The sequence below is a fragment of the Castor canadensis genome, chromosome X, assembly GCF_047511655.1.
Source record: "Castor canadensis chromosome X, mCasCan1.hap1v2, whole genome shotgun sequence".
Taxonomy (NCBI): Eukaryota; Metazoa; Chordata; class Mammalia; order Rodentia; family Castoridae; genus Castor; species Castor canadensis.
Window position 1 is genome coordinate 3658326 of NC_133405.1, and position 18434 is coordinate 3676759.

At 47.3% G+C, this 18434-nt stretch overlaps 1 protein-coding gene across 2 annotated transcripts; it reads left to right on the forward strand.

The window, feature by feature from the left end:
• Positions 1-598: 598 nt before the first annotated feature.
• Positions 599-18190, forward strand: Gabre (gamma-aminobutyric acid type A receptor subunit epsilon). 2 transcript variants are annotated; one of them, XM_074062625.1, is made up of 9 exons: positions 599-742; positions 4546-4820; positions 5230-5297; positions 9219-9439; positions 10155-10237; positions 11570-11707; positions 15631-15783; positions 15927-16126; positions 16408-18190. In XM_074062625.1, exons 1-9 carry the CDS (start codon positions 687-689, stop codon positions 16783-16785), a joined length of 1572 nt encoding a protein of 523 aa, XP_073918726.1. In that variant the 5' UTR covers positions 599-686; the 3' UTR covers positions 16786-18190. The 2 variants fall into 2 exon arrangements, with proteins under 2 accessions (XP_073918726.1, XP_073918727.1); XM_074062626.1 differs by having other exon boundaries at positions 16005-16126.
• Positions 18191-18434: the final 244 nt, after the last annotated feature.

Genomic DNA, 18434 nt, shown 5'->3' on the forward strand with positions numbered 1-18434 from the left:
CTGTGCCAAGGAAGAAGCTTTGTTGCCCAGTTTCCTTTGGATAATAAAGATGTGCTCCCAAGAGCCAGAGTGTGTGGAGTGAGACCAGAGAAAATCTGTGAGGCCCGGAAAAGACTTCGGGGAGCAATGGGGTGCAACAGGTTGTGGGAAAGAAGCCAAGGGGTAGAGAGCACAGTTTCCAGCCTGCGGTGCGCCAGCGGGCTGGAAGGGATCGCAGCCTAGGCAAAAGCTCACCCGGCCCTTTAGCGTGCCCCCGCCTGGCCCAGCCTGTGGCCGCGCTCCCAGCCACAGCAGCTGGCCGCCTGTTCCCCCGCCGGTTCCCCGCCTGGCCCGCGCGCTGCGGGCTCGCTTCCTCCTCCCTCCTCCAGCCCCCCTCCAGCGCCCCCGCCCCTGACTGGCTGGCAGCGCCGCAGTGGTGGCGGTGGGGGGCCTTGGCGACCGGGCTCCCTCCTCCTCTCCCCCCGCGCCCGCCCCAGCCTCCCCCCGCTCCCCACTGCCGCAGCGATCACGTCGTCGGAGATTTCCATCGGGGCTCGGGGGCGGGCCCAGGGTGGGGAGCGCGGGGTGGGGCGGGGCGAGTGGGAGGAGTGAAAGTTGGAGCGCAGCAAAACCCTCCACAGCGCGCTCCGTGCGGCCAGACCTGCGCCGCGACCTCCGCACAGGTGGTCGCGCCGGTCTCCGCCGCGATGTTGCCCAAAGTTCTCCTGACCCTCCTCAACGTCTTCATGATCCTGCAGTCGAGGTGAGTCTCCATCACCGGGACCCCAGAGCCCTCCGTGCCCAGGCTGCTCCCACGACCCCCCGCAGCCCCGCGATCCTTGAGCCCTGCCTTCGTCTTGCCCCGGGCCCTCGAGCAGGCTGGCCCAGTGCTGCGTCCCCTCGAAGCACGCCAGCCGCCACCCCGCTCCCTCTAGGCTGGGCGTCCCAGGCCGCTGATGGGGAGCCCGGGAAGGAAGGCTGGACGCCTGTCCTCTGGCCACTCGCGTCGCGGACTCCCGCCAGGCCCCGCCAAGGCACTGTGGCGACCAGAGAGCCAGCGCACTGGGGCCTCGCGGAGTGTGGCGCAGGGAGAGGGGAAAGGGGCCCCCGGAATCCTCCCGAGCAGGCTCCGCAGCAGGGGCTCGGGGTGGCCACTTTGGGGAGGTGGTTCGTGGGCTGGGGAGCAAAACTGCGTCGTCGAAAATGTTTGCGTGTTGCCTAGTCTGTTCTCTTGAGCAATTTTTTTCGGAGCGCCTACTGAGTACCAGGCACGATGCCAGGCAACTCCGACTTTACTTGCTTCCCATCCCGTCGTCGCTCCTCTTGGTGCCAGTCCCAGGCACGAGCCTTGATTTAGACTAAGGTTCCTGCCCCAGCCATCCTCCACTCTCAGCTGCCACTGCCAGCAACCCTCCCCCTCAATCCTTCCTCACCCCTAGGCACCCTGCTGGGTCTCGGGCAAATGGGAACCAGGGGCCAGGAATGTTTTTCCCTTCTGAAGTCTGTGGCATGGGTCCTGGATTTCTGTCCCCCTCCCCTTTTCAGGTTTCCTCAGAGCAGCCAGCTTCCCTCGCCCCCTCTCCTGGCCCTGGGACTTTGCTCGGAAGGTTGCCCCCAGGATTTCTGGCTTTTTAGGGTGGAAGATGAGTGCTTTATTTATTTATTTATTTATTTATTTATTTAGAGACGGTTTCCTGCTGGGTGTGAACCCTCACAAGTTACTACGTTTCCAGATCTGTGGAGCTTTCTAGAACTCTCTATTGCACTGCTCTTGTGTGTTGTTTATCTGTTTGGGGGAGGAGCGGGATGGCTTCTCTCCCCACTCCAGGTTGCATTAGCTTCTTGGGGGAGGGACTGTGTGGCTCCCTACTGGCTCACTGGTGCCCTAGGGTGGGGCTAGCCTCAACAGGGGCTTGGTAATTGTTTCTGATTGCGTCTTAGGAATTTCCAGTCATCCACATCCCTCCAGATGGGATTTGGACTAGTTGAAAGAGCAGACATGGTGACTGGCTGGGGCAAAAGATGGCTGGGGTGGGGGTGGGAGATAGGAGGAGGGAGAAGGATGAGAGAAAAACATCCCTTACAGCCAGGGAGGGGAGGGCTGCAGTTACTGACGTTCAGAGACTGTCAGCATGGCAACCTGTGATGTCAGGAAAGAGAGGGGGTGACAGTGGAGTGTGCTGGGCCATATTGAATCAGGAAGCCTCGCTCTGGTCCAGGCTCAGCCTCAAAACAGTTGCGTATTTTGGAGAAAGCCTTTCCTTCATCTGGGCCTCAGTTTCTCCATCTATGAAGTGAAAAGCAGGGCTAATTTGAAAAATAAACCAGAGCCTTTCTTCACATTCCCCCACCCACCCGCCCACCAGCTGGATTGTGGGGGGGAGAAGGGGTAGTGCAGAGGTGCAGCCCTATCATAGATGATCACATCTGGAAGAATATGGATACCTGAACAGCGTCCATGGAAAATTCCAGTAGCCCATTTTATGAGTGTTTTTTTAAAGTTTTTATTCTTTCTAGCCCCCAAAAAGTGAGCTTCATGGCTGTCTGGAGAAAGGTATGTATCAACAGGAGTTCCTTAACCTCAAAGAGCCCAGGGTGAGGCAAAATTGAATTTTAGGGTCAGAGCAACCTCCAGCCTCATCTGATACCGTTTTCCTGGCAGACCTAGTCTAGAAATGGTGGGGCTTCCATTTTCCCTCTTCCCCTCCTGCTCTGCTGGTCCTTATCTCTTCAGAGGACTAAGGGATGAGCCTCCAGGCGCCCATGAGACTTGAAAAGCCCCAGGGAAGAAGGCATATTGTGGACATGGCATTTGAGAGTGGAAGTGCTTTTTCCTAAGCCCATAATGAGCTTTAACCACTTCAGAAAGGAGAAATGGCACCCACTTTTAGCACATCTGTATGCTAGTTAAGCAAGCCTCAGAGCTTGAAATACTGCAGAAAAGGGCATTTGGCTGCCCAAGATGACAGCCCCTGGTCTGCAATACAGGGGGCTACGCTCTAGTCCCTTGCTCTGTTTACCCCTTATTTGAAGAAGCAAGTTGCCTGATGGCTTTTTAAAAAAGAATTTTGAAAGTGTAACATACAGTTATTAAAGCATTGAGATCACGAGTAAATAGCTCAGTGGATTTTCACAAAGTAAATATGCTCATGTAACTAGCACCTAGCTAAGGAAATAAAACATTAGCAGCTACCCTCACCCCTCACCAACCACCTCTCCCTATAAAATGTCTTCCCCAAAGGAAACCACTCTCCTGCCTTCCAACATCACACATTAATTTGGGCTGATGGCTTTTAAAAAGCTTTTAATTATACATTTTTCAACAATATATAAAAGTAGATATTAGGCTGAATCCCCACATATCCATCACCAGCTCATCATTTATGAACTAACGGGCACTTATTTTCTCTGTCTGCTACCCACCACCCATTTCCAGCTTAGATTATTGTGGGACAAATCTCAGACATCGTATCATTTTGTATGTAATTATTTTAGTCGTTAAAGACTTCACAAATACAAAACGACAACATTATTGCACCAAAAATTTAAGAAAAATTTATTTATGCCTCAACTGCCCAGTCACTGTTCAAATCTCTCCTATTCTGTCAGAAATGATTTTGCGAGGTTTTTTTTTTTGTAGTTTGATTTTAAAAATTAGGATCCAAGTAAGATCCATATAGTAGCACATGGGGCATCTTTTATTTATAAAATGCTATTTATTGAATTGGAACCCTTATACAGAAAAGTGATTGAATCCTAAATGATCAGCTGTCAGAGAATGACCACAGTGGTGTAAAGAAAGCCAGGTCAATGACACAACCTGAGAAGTCCCTTCGTGTTTCTTCGTCACTGCTTCCCAACAAAGGTAGCAGCATTGCCTTGACCTCTGACACTGTGAGGGAGTTTCCTGCGTTATCAGGTAGCTTTTTAACTTTAAATATTATTATTGTTGTTGTTAGTATTGGCTGTGGTACTCAGAATGGACTCCAGTTGCCATCCATTTCCTGGATGACAGTCTCTGGGTGAAGGACTCCTGCATCTCCTCAGTGTTAGCCACAAAGAGCTGCCTGCCTTCTCCAGCCCTGCCCTCGATGTATCAGAGTCTTATAAAGACTGCAGAATATTCCCACAATTTTCTAGTCCTTTTTGGGAGAGGCTCTTTGGCTTTCGCAAGCATTCCTCAGTGGCCCTGGCCCTTGGCCTGCCCCTTCCTCCCAGGTGGTGCTGCTCAGGCAGATGGGAAGCCAGACTAGTAACAGCAGCTGATTGGCCAGAGCTCACACATTCATTTTACATAGCCTTTGTAAATCTGGGTCTTGTTTTTGTTGTTGACTTTTATAAAATAAAGAATTACAAAAGAGGTATAGCATAGAAAGTCCCCAAAGAGCAGCAAGATTTAAAAGAAATTAACAAGTATAATCTGTGAGTGCCTCACAATTTGCTGTAACCAGTCGCTAATTAAGCCTTGCATTGCAAATGTTTTGGTTTTCTTTTGTCCCGAGAGGCACCAGCTGGGGCTCTTCCAGAGCAGAGGGCACAGCTTCATTTCTTGTTTGCATATTCTAGGATCGGAGGACCTCTGGCTGCACTGGAGAAGGAAACCTCCGCTAAGGATGATGTTGTCTACGGCCCCCAGCCCCAGCCCCAGCCCCAGCCCCAGCCTGTTGGAAGGAAGCTCCTCGCTGAAGAAACAAAGCCCACTGCTGCCACTACCACTGTCACTACCACTAAAAGCACTACCACTGGGACTGGACGCACAGGTAGCAAACTGCCAGCAGCTTCTCGTATCCTGAACACCATCCTGAGTAACTATGACCACAAACTGCGCCCTGGCATTGGTGGTGAGTAGCAGAACAAAGTTCTTCCCCTCCTGGAGGGAAGGAGGGCTGTGGGCATGGAGTGGAGAAGGGGCCTGGGGTATAGCTGAGGGCACTGCACATGTAGCAAGAACAGCTGCTGCTGACCTGGCAGGTAAGAAATGTCTGCGGTCGAAGGAATGCCACAGACCTTGGGTCACCCTCTTCCCTTCTCTCACCCTCAGGTTTTGTAACTGTGAAATGAGATCTGTACTGTAGATGATTGATCTGTAAGGTGTATGTCCAACTCGTAACAGTGCCTCAGCTGGGTCCTGCCATGAAAGAACAAATAAGGAACTAGGATTGGTGCTCTTTCCTCCTTTCTGACGACCCCATCCTCTGCTCCATTCCCCTGTTTGACACTTACCCTCTACTACTTTCACTTCCCTTACAGAGAAGCCCACTGTGGTCACTGTTGAGGTCTCTGTCAACAGCCTTGGCCCTATTTCCATTGTGGATATGGTGAGTACTGAGCTTTGATTACAGTAATTCTGAGCCACAGGCTGAGATAAGGGGCCTGACATGTACTTGTCCTTTCTGCTCTGTTTCTGTAACAACTCCAAGGTGTTTTAGGAGTGGGGGGGGGGCGTGAGAGGGGTGGGATTTTAACTATCACTAACTTGAGAATGTTGCTGGAAAAGGTGAGTCCCTTGCTGCCTGAAGAGGACCTTCAGAATTGTGGCTGTGTCTTCAATCTTTCATTCAAAATGAAAATAATAAAGCAACTTTAAACACCACAGTGGAATGGCTCTTTTTTCTGCTAATTGTTTGTATGGACTTAAGTCTACAGTTGCTAGCTCTTTTTCTATGATGGTTTTTCTAGTTTTGTCCTAGTTCCTTGTCTCCCTCCCTTTCCACTTGTAGCATCCTTGTATCAGTACAGTCCTCAGTTAGCTTTTATTATTTTCCACCTAGAATATGCAAAGGTATCCACTTATCTCAATCCTCAAAACTGGTCTCCCGAGTTAGAGGACTCCTACAGTCCTGGCCCTACTTCCATCGTGTAGTTCAAACCCATAGTCTAGCAAGCTAGGCTGTCCATGGCTCTATTCTTTTTCACCTCTTTGGAGACCACTTGCTCTGATCACACTAAAACATCCATATCCCCAGAAGACCTTGTACCTCTGAACTGAGCCTTTGTTCAAGCCATTTCCTGTTTTGAGATGCCATTGCTCTATCTCCTTGCTTGTCAGAAGCCTTCCCCTTTGGGAATCAGCTCAGATGGCATCTCGTTCATAGCAGCTTCCCTGACTTCCACAGCTACTCATTGCTCCCTGTACATGCCACACTCCTCTCTGGGCACTCATATCTTTCTAGTTATATCTAGCTTTATCTTCCCTAGTTCATTTCATGCTAGTTATTTTTTCTAGGTCTGCCTTACTCTCTTTCCACCATGGGTTCCTTGATACCAGGTACTCGGTATATGATAGCTAACCAAATGAGGTGTGAAGGATGCTCTGCAAAAGTCAATTATATTTGCAGATTTAACCAACTCTGTTGTTGCCACAGTCTTAGCTTGGCTAAAGGGAGACACACAAAAAAGCACCATGTGATTGGGTGAGTCTAGAGTCTTAGCTTTGACATGGGTCTTGCTGATAAACCCTCAAAGGTAACATTGGTGGAAGATCAAGGTATTTACACAGGCTGAGTAGAAGAGTAAGATTCCCCCCACCCTGTGATATTGTGTTTGGCTACCTGATTTTTAAGGCACAGTATGCTTATGCATTACTAGGTAACAAATTACCCTAAAACATAGTGTTTTTAAAACAACAAATATTCATCATCTCATAGCTTGTGTGTTCCAGGAATCCAGACATAGTCTAGCTGAGTTCTCTGTTTCAGAGTCCTCCCATGCCTGCAAATCCAGGTGTCAGCAGAGGCTGGGATCTTATCTGAAGGCTCACCTGAGAGATGATCCACTTCCAAGATTCTCGTGGTTGGCAGGATTCGGTTCTCTCTGGCTGTGGTTCAGAGTCCTTTCTCAGTCCTTTGCCATGTGGGCCTCTTCACAAGGCTGTTTGCAATATGGCAGCTTTTATTTCCTTCAGATCAAGAAAGAGTGTGAGAGAAGGTGCTCAAGATAGAAGACACGGCTTTTTGTAATCTAATTTTGGGAAGGATGTCTAATTGTATTCTGTTCATTAGAAACAAATCAGTAGGTTCAGCCCATAGTCAAATGGACTTGGTTCCATGGGAGAACAAGCACCAAGAGGTAAAGATCATTGGGGGCCAGCAATGGCCCCAAGTGAGATACCAGAAAGTCTGATACTGACAAGCCCAAAGAATTCAGTCTGATAACCTAGAAGTCACCAAACTTGATGCAGCACTGATCCAAAATAGAGACAACAACTTGATTTTCTTTGGCTAGTGAGGTGGTGCTTTTGAAACTTCCAAACCCTGAGAAGTTTCAGCTTCTATATAGTTCCTGTAGGTGGTGCCTGATCTTATGCAGCTTACTTTCCCTGGTGCACCTTATGAGGAAGAGAGCACATGTCTCTGCCACCCAGTCATAGAACTTGCCAATGCTCTGAGCATAAATTGTCTCCATACTCATCATGACAAGCCTGTGTGGCAACCAAAGATGCTGCTATTAGGGATCCTGATTCAAGGAGTGAGGCAGCTGAGTCTCAGCAAGGTGTGAGTCCCACTGTCAGTTGCACACTCAGTGGAGTTGTTCGAGAAGAATTTCAACCCCTTCCAGTAAATGAAATGTATAGAGTACAGACCTTGTCCTCAAGGAAGGAAACCTGAGCCTATTGCATGTGGATTTTAATTAACTATGTCTGCCATTCTCCTGGCTAAACTTTTGGAAACACGTCTGAGCTTACTGGTACTGACCAGTCTTGAAACAACTGCCTGTCACAGCATCACCAGTTACTAATGCTGTATTCTCACTGCAGTAATTACTATAGGTGATTCTAACCAAGCCGGTTCCTAAACATGGAACTTGTAGTTTGAGCTGAGCTAAAAGAGATGTACATCCCAAGCTATTTTGTCAAACTGGAAAAATTGAACTGTGAACCATTAGTTATTGGTTATGTGTAAAGAACTTACAACTGGTATCTTGTTAAATAGGAATTAAGTGTTCATTTGAAGCACTTTATAGCAGATGGTGGGCACTGCATGGGTGTGGAAACACTTTGAAGGCCATTTGTGAGGGCAGATGGGGTGTGGTAGAGGTATCAGAAACTCCCACTCGAATGGTGGCCAGGCTGTACTAGTTCTTTTCTGCCTGCTTCTCTGGCCTACTGTGGGAAACTGTCTCAGTCTACCTTTCTGTATGTGGTCCCTGGCAATTTAGCAGCTATTTCCATCACCTTTTATCCTGCACAGCAAAGGCAAGCAAGGGTTTTCTCGATCTCTTCCTTGAGTTCTCTACTGGTCTCTAGCATTTGGGATTTTGCTAGGTATTTAGTCATTGTTTGATGTAAGGTTACCCAGAGGAAAGACTTGGGGTTTCTGCAAAGGAAAGTTGAACTTTGATACCCAAAGGGACTTTTGGTGCAAGTGAAGGCCATGCAAGGCAAGGCCATGGTAATGGTAATCCAAGCAGGAGATCCAGTATGTTGCCATTAGCTGTGTGACTTTGGACAACTCCCTATCTCTCTAACCCTCAGTTTCCCTGCCTCTAAAATCAATTAGGTGGGCTAGCTTTCAGTTCTGCTATGGCACAGTTCTGGTACTTGCTGTTTAAGCTGTTCGCAGTTGTATTGCAGTCTGTTTTGTCACCCTTCAGCCGAGCAGTGCTAAATTCTAGCTTTTTCTGCTTTTCCCTATTAAACATCCTTCTTGATGTTTAATAGTCAGTTTATGAGACAGACACTATCTGAAGACCATATCGTGGATATATCTATGCATGCACACACACATTCAGAGGTTATTCGCACTTGTTTGAAAAGAAAAATTAAACAAAGCAAAAAGAATGATTCTCCTTGTTAAAAAACATGAAACTAGATAGAATTTCTCTTGTGACTCAAAGCACTTCAATTTTAATATAATTCTGGGGAATGTAGGATGGAGGTTAATTAACATCTGTGCTCCCCAAATAAAAGCTGAAAGGGGAAACTTTGCCATATACAATCAAAGGTGTATGTGCTTATACATTTTAAGTGATTTTGAGCTGGGATCTTTTATTTGTTGTGGAAATGTGGGGGCTGAAAGCATGTCGATCTGGCTAGAGTAGCACCACAGCCCCAAGTGGTGAGCCCAAGTGCCTGCAATTAAGCCACTATCACCTGTCTGTCCTGTTTCTTGGTTCAGTGTTCCATGTATTCTGTCACATTGCCTTGAGGGTTCCATGTTAGGGAGTGATGAATGATATACTTGCACATGAATGTCTTGTCTACTTAGCCCGAGTGTATGGTTTTCTGTCCTTCCCACCAGGAGTATACCATTGACATCATCTTCTACCAGACCTGGTATGATGAACGCCTTCGTTACAATGATACCTTTGAGACCCTTGTTCTGAATGGCAATGTGGCGAGCCTGTTGTGGATCCCGGACACCTTTTTTAGGAATTCTAAGAGGACCCAGGAGCATGTGATCACCATGCCTAACCAGATGGTTCGCATCCATAAAGATGGCAAGGTGTTGTACACCATTAGGTATGTCAAACCTTTGGTGTCTTGTCTCCTAGGACTTTCATGCCCTTCTGGGAACTTTAGCCAAGGATTCATGGACAGAGATCTCATCCTGAATTATATTCCTCAGGGCCTGTCTAGATTTCCTCCAGCATGGGCTCAACCACTTCAAATACAAACATGGAGGCCTCAAACTAGAAGATCTTTCTTAAAGCCACACAGTTTGTGGCAAAGCCGGGACTGGTACCCAGTTACTTGGATCCCAGTCCACAGCTCCCTCGACTAGAATATGCCGGTATGACTGCACTGCGTGGACAATTCCATCCCAAGTGGGCACTGGATGTAAAGACACGTCCACGGTGGTGGAATTGTCCAGGCGGAGCAGCAACACAACGGTTGGAAAGGTACCTGAGACCAGCCTAGATACTGGAGTGTCTGGCAGGAGAAGGTGGTGCCATTGATGTGGGGGTGAGGAGGTGGTGGAGATTGGGAGAGGTTTTGGAAACTGGACTGGTCAAGAAACAAAAGTCCATCCAAATTGAGCTATACATTTCTCTGATGATGGAGCCCAAAGTATTCAGATACTTCCAAGCTGTTCTTTCTCTCTTTTTGTTTCTCCTTCAAGCTTTTTTTCTTAAACTCTACTGTTACCATTCATTGGTGGTTGTTCCCACATCAAGGATGGGTGAATACCTATGTGCTCAGAGCTAGCCTAATGAGGCTCCTTTCTCCCTTCCAGGATGACCATTGATGCGGGATGTTCACTCCACATGCTCAAATTTCCAATGGATTCTCACTCTTGCCCTCTGTCTTTCTCTAGCTGTGAGTACCTTCTTAGGTTTCGGGGATCCAGAGACATGCTGGGCCCCTTCTTTTTCTCCTCTTTGCCTTTTACATTTTCCAGCCTCTGCTTTTCTCATAAGATGGTGCCAAAGTTGTGCCAGGCCTCCATCCTCCATTCCCCACCTTCATCTCCTTTCCTGCCAACAGTTCTGTGTTGCTCTACCTGGGCTTCATGTTGAGTTCCTCCCCATTCCTTTGCACCCACCTTAAATTAGTCACCTGCTTCTGAAGTGTATCTGAAGTATGCTTGCTCCTCTCCATGGCTTAGGACTTTGTCATCCTCCTCTTGGACATTTGTAACCTCTTCACTTTGAAATTGGACATGTCCCAAACTGAATTTATTGTCCCCTTCCAACCCCTACCTCCAAAACAAATGTGCTGCTTCTGTGTTCCCATCAGCTTTATTGAAGGGCATCATCACCTACCTACTTGTCCAAGCTAAGAGCTTTGATGCTTCCCTCTCCGTAAACTCCCACATCTAGTCAGTCCACACATCCTGTTGGTCTCTATTGATCCCATCTATTTCTCTGCATTCTGACTGTCATGGCTTTGACTGCTGCCTTCATTCATTTTATTGTGCCTAGATGACTGCACTGGCCTCCCAGAACTGGCCAACTTGCCAACATGCTATCCTTATACAAGAACCGAGTGACCTAGCTAAAGCATCATCTAGACCTGGTCACTTCTTCATTTCAAATCCTTCCTTACCTCTCATGGATCAGTTCTCAGTTCCTTAAAATGACACTTAAGACCCTTCATGAGCTGGCCCCTGCTGCTTACTCCTGTACAACTCATCCTCTGTGAGCTAGTCATCATGAAATTTTGCCATTTCCCCAAGAACCAAGCCATTTCACTTTTCTGTACTGCCTCTCACCCAGTCAACCTTATACCTATGGAAAATGTTTACTTGACTTTCAAGACTTAATGGGAATGTCACCTACTCTATGAAGTCTTTTCTGAGTGATTCTTCCCTACTTCGTTTTCCCATTGTTCCATGAGTAGATGTAGTTCAGAGCAACTCCAAAAGTCATAGCTGTATATTCGCTATCTTTCTCAATAAAATGTGAATGTTTGAGGGCATGTTCATGCCTTACCCATCTCTATTTCCAGCCCAGGGCCTGGCACTAAGGAATGCTCAGTAAATGCATTTATTGAATGGATTTCAACAACCAGGTAAGAGAGGCAAGGTCCCCCAGCTGGTGAGGCCAGAGTCAGGTCTCCAAAGCATTACTCAGGCTTATTCCATGCTGGTGGGGACCTCCACTGGGCTTCCCTGTCTCACATGACACTCCTTCCTGTGTTGCTTTCCAGTTTCCTACACGGAGAATGAGATGATCTACAAGTGGGAGAATTTCAAGCTTGAAATCAATGAGAAGAACTCCTGGAAGCTGTTCCAGTTCGATTTTACGGGAGTGAGCAACAAAACTGAAATCATCTCAACCCCTGCTGGTAAGAGTGCCATGGGAGCCAGGGCTAGGCAGAGGCCCGGGAAGGTGGCAGGGATGACTGGAGGTGACCATCTGTGCAAATGCTCAACAGTGATCCCATGGAAATATTGTGTAGGACATGGCACCTGTCTTGTAAATGCTAAGCACTTACAACTGTTTGCAGAGGAAACTGAGACTTTGTAACTATGTCTCAGTCTCATCTGCAAAGAAGTAAGTGCTTTGCCAAGCCCCGGAGGAGTTAGGTAAGTAGACAAAATTTTGTGGCTATCATAATTTGCAAGTAACTTTCTCATGTAGACCATTCAGATTCAAGGACTTTGTTACAACACTGACTTACTTGGATGACTTTGGGGAATGGCACTCATGTGAGTTTTTCATACCTAGAACCAACCCAAGGTGGTTGAATGGGAAGCAAGATTCATCCTAATGGGAGGTGGAGGCTAGAGCCATATGGCATATAGTGAGGGCTAGGGTCATCTGGAAGAAGTCCCAGCAACTACAATGGTTGCTGGTTCAACATTTTTCTCAAAGGAGCAGTTCTAAAAAGCACTGATTACTGTCAAATGCTTCCCAGTGGATTCAACATAGACATGGTGACCACTGGTTTTCTGGTCTTGTCTCTAACAAGGATGAAAGGGGAGGGTCCAGGGTATCTTAACTTTTAGTTCCCAATTAGGTGTGAGCGTCTTTGCTTGTGTTCCTAGGTGATCTGAATGAGGAGCCAAGGAACCTTCCCAGGGTAGCTCCCAGAGCAGCCCTGGAAATTCTCTTCACATGTACTGACCAAGTTCAGGGCAGTGAAGGCACTGCCCTCACCGTTTCCAGAACGTGGATGGACAGAGTTACCCAAGCAGCCATTTGCCAATGGGAAGCATCTTGCTTTGCTTCCATGTGGCTCAGCAGAAAATCTGCTTTTGCTTCACTTGAGTTGGTCACTGGGTGAGGGACAGACAGCTCATGCTCACTTGGCTAGAGCTTTACTTACACACTACTAAGCAGGGGCCAAGGGCTGCTTTACAAATGATTTCCTCTTTCCCAAGGGCCTCTGAGGAAGCAATTTCACTATCTTTTACTTGATCCTTGCTTTTCTGCTAGCTAACCATGGGCCTGCCTCTTAGCTTTCTGCACCTCAGTTTCTCCAGGTAGGTGGAGATCCATCATCCAAAGTGGCAGAGGAGACAAGGCCCAGGGGCTTTCAAGTCACTAGTGGTTCCGTTTAGTAGATGGTTGCATATTGTTTCAAAATGGTGCCCTAGTGACTACAAAGCCCCAGAGCCAGCATCACCACTGAATCGATGATAATAGGTAAGCATGAGCTCTTCTTGGGGAGAGAGGAGGAGGTCTTTGTTTTCTTATGCTGGAAACCAGTTGACCTTGAGTCATGGTTTCCCGAGTGTCAGAGTTATCTTTGAGACTTCTCTTACACTTTTCCAGTTGGACCTTGAGGCAATTCTCTCCAGCTGGAGAGGACTTATCTGTTCATCTCCTAAAGGTTTAGAATGCAGTGGTAGCCTTCTACTCTGGACACCTTGGGTCTTGAAACAGAGAATCTTAGAAAATACAAGCTTGGCCTCAGTGAGTGAATCGTCCTTCATTGGTGGCTTTTGAGCCTGTGATTGATGGAATTTTGCAATGATCAGTAGTTCATTATCTTGCAAGGAGGATTTTTTACTCTCTGGAAAGTTCTGCCCATCAGAAAACTCTCCACATTTATCTGAAAATGGAGTTTCTGGAACTTCTACCCATGGGACTTGGTTCTTTTCCCCTATATTTATCTGATTTACATTAAGTCAAGTATTTCTTCTCAAAGGACCAGTATTATCATCCCAGCCCTGGATTATATTCCATTGTAGTCTACACAGTCCTAGTTCCTTTTTCTCCCTTGTTTTTCAAAGCACTGGGGCAACTTGTCCTTCTAGCCCCCATCCTCTGACCACACTCTTTTTAACTGTGTCCTTCTGACAATGCAGTGACCAGCCATGGTCTGGGAAAAGCACATGAGAGTAAGAGCAGAGAGCATCTTTAATATATATATATATTTTTGCTTTAGCTCCATAGCCCCAGGCATCTTTCTTCCCTAACCCATGTTTCTCCACTCTTTAGAAAGAAGAATGTGTATGTTAGTATTCTTCTGTTTGCCTTCAAAGACAAGTTTCCATCTCTTGACAAGTGGAGAAGGTGTTGCTTTGGCCAGAATAAATAAAATTAAAATAGAGAAATCCAGTAGTATAATAAATCTTCTCGCAACAAGCATATAAGAACTCAGCAGTTTTGCAGTGGATAGGGGAGTTAGAACTAGTTAGAGATGTCTTAAATTGTATTCAGGACCCCGGGACAACAGAACTAGGAATTTGATCAACACATTCTGGCCAGTAGGCAAGCATGAGAGTGGTTCTTTCTGTAGTAATGGAGGAGATCTAGCCCCAAAGCTACTAATCTACAAACAGGTTCCCCACTGACCCCAAGTTGCTTCTTTGCCTTTTTCTAGAAGTATCTGAGAAGTTTTGCTCCTTGAGTGTTATTGTTTCCAAGACAAGCAGGAAAGGCTTCAGCTCACACAAACTTGCTGGGCAGGTGATTGCCTTCCAAGAACAGCTGCTTTCCAGGGCTGTTGCCCAGCAGCATCAAGAGTAATGAGTAGCACTGGTTTCAGGGCTGATCTAGTCTTGGATAGTTAGGGGATAAGCTACAGATCCCATTTGAGCCCTGCCTGGAAGAAACTTAAAAGCCCACATAATTCAAGGCGAAGGAATTCTCTAGTACCACTGAGGTGGGAGTTTGGAACTTGACTTCACAAAAAAGCCAAGGTTCATGCTATTTAAAATCTAATGTGATGTTAACAATTAAAAGTGATGCCCTGAGCTAAGAAAAGCCAAACAAGGCATGGACTTATGATAGCATGCAGGGTGTTTGAGTAAGATGTGTCAGAGCATAAGTTACCAGAAAGGGTACAACTGAATATACCAGCTGGACGAAGAGGTTGTCATCAGGTTCATAGGAGCCATTGCTGTCTAGGATGAGAATAAGAGGGGGGACACAATGCCCAAGTGAATGTGAATACCTCAGTCTGCCACGTGGATGTATATTCCACAGACCTAATATCAAGAGGGCTGACTGAAATTTTCACTTTCAGCTGATTCTTCTATTTTCCTGAGGAACTCCATTTAGGTTAAGGGTGATTGACTAAGAACAGGAAGTCTATTGTTTGAATATTGACATCAAAATGTAGGTTATCTCAGGGAATCTAAGAGCAGATAGGATTAGGATTAGCTTTGGGTAAGGGCTATGTGTATGGTGTTGGATCCAAGTCACTTTGGGCCTTGAGTGTCAGATTACAGAGTGTAGTAGGGAGCCACCAGAAGTTTGGGAGGCAGGAAAGAGTATGCTTTTGGCCACCAGTGGAGCTGTGAATATGTAGAAAGAAAGCTAATACTAATGGTTCCTCCACCACAGTACACACCACCCTTGGCTCATTTCCTGACAGGACATGCTGTGAGGGTCAGCAGTTGAAGGATGCTGTGACACTTCAGACCATGCATAGTACCTCAGTGTGTCAGTTAGCGGTGTAGACATCAGCTCTGTAATCCTGATATCAAGAGGGCTAACTGTTTTGGTTTTTTTTTCACTTTTGCCTCACTCTCCTGCCACCCTAGAAAGAGACTTTTGGAGAGTGGAACAGTGAACTGAGAAAGGAGTAATTAAGATTCTGGTTTTAGCTTAGCCTTAAGCTGCCCATGGAGCTTGCAGTGAGTCTCCCCTCTGAGCTTCTTCTGGTCCTGTATGTGTTGTACTAAGACAGTGTGCCTCTAAGTTTAGGACTGTGGCAGAGAATCCCATGAGTTCCACAAAGGGACCCTTAATGTGTAGGTCCTGCTGTACATGACATCAGTGCTGTAATAAAGTGATGGTGTTTATATTTTCTAGGTGACTTCGTGGTCATGACGTTTTTCTTCAATGTGAGCAGGCGGTTTGGTTTTGTTGCCTTTCAAAACTATGTCCCTTCTTCTGTGACCACGATGCTCTCCTGGGTTTCCTTTTGGATCAAGAAGGAGTCTGCTCCAGCCAGGACCTCTCTAGGTAAGAGGGCAAGTGGGCATAAACATGAGCTTATGGCTGTGAGTTAAGTTGACCAGGGCAAAGAATTGCCCTCTCGTGGAGTCCTGTGAGCAGTTAATATGTGGCTCAGGAGATCAGCCCACTTTCACACCTTGCTTTTGCAGGGATTACCTCTGTCCTTACCATGACTACCTTGGGCACCTTTTCTCGTAAGAATTTCCCGCGTGTCTCCTATATCACAGCCTTGGATTTCTACATTGCTATCTGCTTCGTCTTCTGCTTCTGTGCTCTGTTGGAGTTTGCTGTGCTCAACTTTCTGACCTACAACCAGACGAAAGCCCATTCTTCTCCGAAACTCCGCCATGTATGACCTGGGTATGGGAGTGGTGGCAAGGCTTTGGAGTGTGGAGGCCTAGCAAGCGAGGGCACGAGGGTTGCAACACATGGATGGCCAACTTCTCAAGTGTTGGGGAATTGCCTTGGTCTGTGGGGAAATCAAATTCCTGATGGTGGGATGTCCTGATGGTGGGAGTCTTGGGGGCAAGAGACTGTGTGTCAAGGACAGTTTCCAGAAAATCCTGGGGCCACTCTTTGCCTTGACTCACCTTCCTTTGACTTCCATTCTTCTTCCCTTTTCGATTTCAGCCTCCAATTGGTAGCCGTGCTTATGCCCGTACCCGTGCCCGTGCCCGTGCCCGTCAGCAGCAGGAGGTGTTTGTGTGTGAGATCGTCACCTCTGAGGGAAGTGATGGAGAGGAACGCCCATCTTGCTCTATCCGGCGATCCCCCAGCCCAGGTAGCCCCCAGCGTCCCCGTAGCCTGTACTCCAAGCTGGCCTGCTATGAGTGCTGCAAGGGTTTCAAGAAGTATTTTTGCATGGTGCCTGATTGTGAGGGCAGTACCTGGCAGCGAGGTCGCCTGTGCATCCACATCTACCGCCTGGATAACTACTCTCGAGTTGTTTTCCCGGTCACTTTCTTCTTCTTCAATGTGCTGTACTGGCTTGTTTGCCTTAATCTGTAGGTGCCAGTTGGTACACTGTGGGGCAGCCTCCCCAGTTCCCCAGGAGGTTCCCAGCCCCATGCTAAGGGAGTTGGGGGACAGCAGCAGCAGCAGGAGTACCAAGAGAGTGTCTTTCCATCCCTCTTCCCCAAATGGCAGCCTGCAGAGTTGGTCTTTGCTGACCTCCTCACCAGCACCTTTACTCAGTCTCCTCAGCAGCCCCTTTCAAATAACAGCTCACCTATTCATTCTTCAAGGAGCATTTATGATGCTCAGTCTTAAAATATAGGCTTTCAGTGATCAGCTCCTGAAAACCATGCCCCCATGTGAGAGATTAGCTGTCTCCAGCCATGCTGAGAAGACTGCCTTTTGCCAGAAACCCATTATTGCCTTTGTGGTGCTAATGGGCCCAGCTTGGATTCAGTCTCAAGAGTGCACAGGACACAGTACAACAGGAGGAGGTCCCCATCCTTAAGTTAGATCAGAATATTCTTATTTCTTTCTCCCTACCCTCTCTTCCCCTGAAGATAGATAGCACTGGCATTGTCTTGTTAGGAGGAGGGGAGCCAGCAAGTGGGCCTGTTTGGGAAAGTATCCCTCCCTCTGCTGCTGTGACATCTTCCTCTCCCCCCCGCATCCATCTGCACTACAATTCAATGCCCTGCATCCAGTGGGTATCTATTCTCGTGTGTGATAATAGTAATTACCCCTGCTTCTTATGCCACCTCCTTCCTCCTCCTCTGACCCCTGTGACTCTTTCTGTAACATCCCCAGTGACTTTCCAAGCCCTGATCCAGGTGCTAGGCCTTGGTGACTTCTGGGGACCAAGAAACAAGAGAACTTTGTCTTGCAGTGGGCCTTACCCACCGTTGAGTGGTGCCTACCTCAGGCACAGCCTAGGAGTTTGGCTGCTTCCTTGGTCCTTGGACCCATGAGCCAGTCCACTTATATCCCTGGGGCACTCACAATCACATTCAATCAATTGAATTCCCTTAAATTTGTATGGCACTTTACCTTTGACAAAGCACTTTAGACAAATCATTTCTATTTGAAGTCTCATTAATGGCCCTGTGACATCTTTAGGGCAGGATTCTTATCCCCATTATGCAGATGGGAACCCTGAGGCACAGATTTCTATGGGACTGTGGATCTCACTGGAAGCCATGCAGGAGCCCACTGTCACCTTCTAGACCACATGAAAGGGCTAGGCAGCTCTAGTTCACCACGATTTGATTCTATCTCTTCTGCTGGCACCACAGTGGCAAGGCCCAGAATGGCAGGCTCTCTTCAGCCCTGGTCTGCTCAATAACTGGGCCTGAGGTGCTCAGACTGCCCCCCAGGTCAAACCTCTCCTGGCTCTAGTCACCCAGTGAGATGAATTTGAACACGCCCCATTGCTTGTGTATGCTGAATGAAATCTGTGTATTTTATGGGGGGTGGGTAGGGTGGGGGATCCATCTGCTTTTGTCATCATCTTAAAAGGGGAAATATATGAATAAATATATCAGCAAAGCATTCAAGATGTGGTTATTTTCTTTGTGTTTTTGGTGGGGGGAGCAATTCTGGGGTTTGAACTCAGGGGCCTTGTGCTTGCTAGGCAGGCATTCTATCAATTGATCCACATCCCAGCTCTTCATGCTTTAGTTATTTTTTTTTGAATAGGGTCTCAC